General features: G+C 43.2%; 1 protein-coding gene across 2 annotated transcripts; it reads left to right on the forward strand.

Moving 5' to 3' along the window:
- The first annotated feature begins 1,068 nt into the window (after positions 1–1,068).
- On the forward strand, positions 1,069–5,417 carry klf5b (Kruppel like factor 5b). Of its 2 annotated transcripts, none has more exons than XM_083776058.1 (4): positions 1,069–1,381; positions 2,354–3,323; positions 4,248–4,307; positions 4,827–5,417. In XM_083776058.1, exons 1-4 carry the CDS (start codon positions 1,199–1,201, stop codon positions 5,003–5,005), a joined length of 1,392 nt encoding a protein of 463 aa, XP_083632184.1. In that variant the 5' UTR covers positions 1,069–1,198; the 3' UTR covers positions 5,006–5,417. The 2 variants fall into 2 exon arrangements, with proteins under 2 accessions (XP_083632184.1, XP_083632185.1); XM_083776059.1 differs by having other exon boundaries at positions 2,354–3,101.
- Positions 5,418–5,626: the final 209 nt, after the last annotated feature.

Below are 5,626 nucleotides of genomic sequence, written 5' to 3' on the forward strand. Positions count from 1 at the left end.
ACATTGCCAAAGCAGAAAGAACAATACAACAATACAGCAATACAATCAAAACAAGAACGATGTACATTTGAAAGTCTGAATCTTCAATAGATCAATTTCTATATATGTACCAAGATCACTCGATGCAGGTATAGTGCAGGAATATACACAATGATTAGTCTTTAGGGTGGTTGTGTTCCATTTGATATCCTTCTCCTATCACAGCAACTCACAAATCTTGCTGCTGTGTTTGCACATTGTTGTACTTCGCCCAGCAGATATGGGAGTTTCATGTCTCCCAACGAGCATTAATTCCAGGTCGCACACTATACTGCAGCAAAAGGTCAGCTCATCATGGGCCCGTGTATAAGTATATCACACAATGTGTTTGAGTGAAATGCTGAGCTATTTTGATTGAAACGTCTCCTGCCAGTATATATCACGGCAGACTTCGCTGCTGCCCCCGGAATGTTGGCATCAAGTATGCAATCCTGACAGACAGCTGCACTGCAATGGCCTTTTTAACATGCCAAACAGGCACAGGCCTCTAAAGACTGCATGCATCCATAAATAATGTGAATAAGAACTATTTCACATTAGTGAGTTATACAAAATTGACTACGAGTAATTGTTGTATAAACGTATGGGGGTGGGGGGGGGGGTATCATTAATTGAAAATATTCATATGGGCCCTACATTTGAAACTCTGTGAATAAGACAGCAACAAAAACAAAACATTCAAAAACGATAAACATATTTATCTTTCAAGGACTATACATAACAGTGACTAACATAACAGCAATACAGCATAGAAGTGACACAATATTCTCCGATTGTGGAAGAACCAGTGACACCCCTCACTTTACAACTTTAGTCTAACCATAATGAGTGCTTGATTATCTGGCGTTCCTTGTTCGTTTTAGCCCAAACTCATCTTCACTCGATATAAAAAGCAAGGTACTCATTAACTCTAGGTGTTTCCCTATCGTGGTGCACATGCCGTCTTCTTGCCGTGTTTATTTTTTTTACATGTTCAGCCCCGCCCTACAGACGCACTGATATCACGCAGTTGCGTAATTTGACAAGGCAGCGCAAAATAGAGAGAATGAAAGCTTGACAGCTGCCGCCTGGCTTATACAAATTATTAGAAAATACTTGCGCTATTATTCTTTTTTACCGGGTGGGAAATCTTATAGTTATAGATAATACGTTTGCTTTTATGGCCACTGTGTTAACGAATTATGTTTGGGTTGCTCCAGCTGGGCAGGAGTCGGACGCGCCGTCTCTCCGTAAACCCGCACTATCAATAGATGACGTTCTGAAAGGTGAAGATCATGGACAAGTGCTGTTCAACACGAGGGATGCGATCGCGGCAACTTCTTCCTTTCACGATTACAATTTGGTAGGATATTGCATTATTTCATATTGTGTTATTATGCGACAGTCAGCTGATAAGCCTCACAAACATGCAGTTTTATAGCTAGGCTACTCACAAAGATACGGATCGATCGGTCAGATTGCTACTATAATAAGGCAGTTCAATAAACGATAGAAATGGGCTTTTGACCGGCTAGTCGCATATACGGATTGAGGCCATCATCGTAACCCTATACAATGTATACATGTAGGCTATAGCCTTTTTTTTAATCATTTTAAAAAGGCCAGCGCGTATTCATTTTAACTGAAACTGTGCTTGTTCAATGGCTGATCTGATAATGACCTTTAATTAACTGGAAACGCTTACAGTGGGCTAGAGCGAGCATGCCCAGGGAATGTGTGAATACTGAATAGGCTAAAATCGTATTCACGGCTGGGACATCATGAAACTTGGGAAGAAGATGGATAGCGCGCTGCGCGCGGAGCAACTGGATGTTCTAATTTCAGCCATGGATTTCCATATAGCTTAGGAAGGAGCACTTCAGAAGGGCGGCTGCTTCAGAAGCGAGAGAGAGGCAGAAGTTCTTTCATGTGGCTGACATTCAGAAGTGCAGCTTCAGAGAGGGTTATAGGCTAGGCTATACGATTAAAAAAGATGGACTGGATATTTTGAAAAAAGTCTATGGTATAAATATGCTACTTAAGCATCAGTTGATTAGTCAGCTGGTAATCTTTTGGGGGCCACGGAATGAATGGTTTTACGTGAGAGGTGGGAATGTAACATAATAAGGCCATTGGCGAGCTCAGTGTCCATGATACATGTTTTAGTCCTGACTGCTGACTAGTGATCCTAGTCAGTTTATTTGTAATTACATTTTTGTACAATTAAATATAATAAAGTAGACCTGTTTTTCATAGTAGGCCTATATATATATATATATATAACTCCCCTATAGGCTCAGTTTTAGATGTGACTCCGATCTGTTTCAACTTCCAGGTCAAATCTGAGATGGACAACTACATTTCGTCGTCCCTCCCACCTGGCCTGGACACCAAGAGGTTGTGCAAACACAGCTCTATAGTCACAGAGCCCTCGTTTACCGAGGACCTGGGCTCTCCTTACAGCGTCAACATGAGTCTACTCCTGCCCGACGTCACCTACATGCACCCCGGCCTCTGTAGGCCCATGAGGCCCATCAAGACAGAACCTCTGTCTCTGTTCCCCACCACAGTCTGTGGAGTACCACCACCGACCATATCAGACCACCCCGGGGTGTTCACGACGGCAGACACGACTAGCAGCAACTTTGTCATCAAACAGGAAATGCTGGACTTTCAGGACGTTCCCCTGTTCCAACTTTTGAACTCGGACTTGGAGCATTTTATTCACGGCAGCCAGGTGAACTCTGAGCTACACGGAGGAGGCGCCTCCATGTCCCCGTTGTGTCTTCCTCTTAGCAATGTCCATTTAGGCCCCGTCCAGAACACTGCCAAGCCCATAGGAAGTCCACAACAGAATGAAAGTTATCCATTTACCCCACAGTTAATCCATCAGCGGAGACCGACCTATCTGCCACCCTCTCCGCCTAACTCTGAGCCGGGCAGTCCAGACAGGGGGAAGGGGCTGCTTCACAACCTCTCCCCGCCCCCCTCCTATGAGGCCAGCATTGCCTCCAAATTGACTTTTCACGACCAACGCAATGTTGGATCATCAGGGCAGATTTCCACTTTACCGCCGGTTCACGGTAAAGATCTGGCTCCCGTTCAGAATTCCAGTGTCGGATTAATCCATGCAAGCCCGGGTCTTATTGGGTCAATTCAGGGTGCAGGCCAGCTAGCACCGGTCCAGACGGTTCAGACAACGCCGGGTGTTGGTCCGCTGTCGCCAGTGCTGGCGACACTTAAGTACAACCGGAGGAACAACCCTGACCTGGAGAGAAGGCGGATTCACCACTGTGATATCCCAGGTGAATTGTGTACTACACTGCGGAAGCTACAGTATATTTCTCTCTCATTGAATGGCTGTAAGGAATTTAACCACATGTACTTCGCTGACTAAGTCCCCCCCCCTAATACTCCAAATCTCTTTGTCAAAAATAGCCGATCTACATCTCACAAATACGTTGCAATGTGTGTCACAGACTCACAACGCAACCTGTTGTGAAGTTGTAGATTGGCTATTCGATTTGGCTATAGATGAGCTTTTCGGCAAGCTATATATGCACACAAAATAACTCTTCCTACTTCTGGGCCGCTTCCACACTTCCTTCACAGGTGTTACATATATGATACTAATTAAGGCTCGGTTCCATTTAGTGTGCCGATCGGATGATCGGAAATCGGGGCCGATCACGTCATTTTCAAATCGGATCGGGAGCAAAAAAACGTGATCGGGACATCCCTAGGATCAATATTATATCCATACCATGATATTAGACTGGATATTGTCCTATTGTGATATGGCAAAAAAGTTCTATAAAAATATAAATATCGGATCGGGAAAAATCGGTATTGACATTTGACAGATATTTAAAAATAAAATAAAAAACGTGATCGGGACATCACTAGTGGTTCTCAACCTTTTTAATGTCAAGGACCCCCATGACTCTGACTCAGAGTGTATACAAATGGAACCCACTCAAGGACACTTTGAGACCCACTGGTGTGGCAGTGTTTCCAGTGAGCCAACATTCACAATATAGCAGCACCCTGACTCTGTTTGACCAGAATGGAACAAAGCCTTCATTAGTATCATCGGTAACACCTGTGAAGGAAGTAGAGAAGCGCCCCAAGTTCTTTCCAAAATGGCGTGTGTGCATAGAACCCATTAGACTTCCCCAACTACATGCAGTTTCCTAATGTTCATTTATATATCATTCTTTTTCCATTAGGGTGCAAGAAAGTGTACACCAAGTCTTCTCATTTGAAAGCCCATCTACGTACACACACAGGTAAAGGATTTGCAAAATAACGCTGTGAAAGAGTCACACCGTTTCCCAGCTTTAATTTTGGGTTTAGTTTGGCATGTTACAAATTCAAGGGAGGAGTGCAAGAATTACAAAATGAAGGAAGGAGCGCAAAAAGTTGGTGTCATGTTTAATAAACCCTCATCGTGGCTATACGAGTTGTGCGACTGCTTTTTCCTTTTAAACTTAGTTTGCCATGTTACCGGGCAGAAAAACATTCTCTTGGCATGTAGATGCATTCTGTCTGCTGGCTGTCAAATCACATAACCCCCATGGTTCTCAGAAAGTGGGCAGGGGTCAGACAGGAAACGGAATGATTTATAGGCTAGCTCATAATCAAACTAAATGTGCTACACGAGTCACGACACATACTTCATCAGTTGAATGTTTAAGTCTGGGTGAGTAGAACATACCCAATATAGGGCCCAGTAACGTGAATCACCATTGTTATAGGCCAGGAAAAATCCCATAGTTTAATACTGTCTTTATGCTCTGTTGTTTTAGGAGAAAAGCCATACCAGTGCTCCTGGGAGGGCTGCGAGTGGCGCTTCGCTCGCTCGGATGAGTTGACTCGCCATTTCAGGAAACACACTGGGTCCAAGCCGTTCCAGTGCACTGTGTGCAGCCGATGCTTTTCCCGCTCCGATCACCTGGCTCTGCACATGAAAAGGCACCAGAGTTAGAAATGCCCCCATGATCCAATTATAACTTCAATATCAGTTACCATCATTTGTTGGATGATGGTCCCCCTTTTGAACGGACATTCAAAAAGGTGGGGGGGGGGGGGGGGGGGGGGTGAACTCTTGTGAACTCTTTAAGGATTAGACCACTTTCTTCTCAGTTGAACTATTCTATTGTTAGTGCTGGCACAGATGATTGTTGCGTGTTATTTTAAGAAGATCAAATGTTGCCTTTGTTTTTGATTTCTTGTATGTCATCCAAGTAAACCCTGGGGGTAAAAAATTCAGGAAATCCTGCGAAGGAGTCATATCACAATATTTCATATATTTCACAGTCAAATTCTAATGATTAAACTTTTTTCCTTTTTCTAAGGGTATTATTTTCATTATAATTCCGTTTATGTCACTTCCACGGAAAGGACAATTCCTTTCCGGGTAAAATGGTAAAATGAATGCAATATTTACTGTAAGGTCGTCTTTTCTAAAACATTTCAGAAGACCATTTACTAATGCATCATTAAGGGAATTCTATTCTATTGTGTGCTGTAAGGTGTTTTGACTAGTATAATACTGTTCTACATTGAATGACATTTTTACACCTACAACAAACCTGCAAATTATTTG

The sequence above is a fragment of the Protomyctophum parallelum genome (genome assembly GCF_964188405.1).
Source record: "Protomyctophum parallelum genome assembly, chromosome: 11".
In the NCBI taxonomy this organism is placed as follows: domain Eukaryota; kingdom Metazoa; phylum Chordata; class Actinopteri; order Myctophiformes; family Myctophidae; genus Protomyctophum; species Protomyctophum parallelum.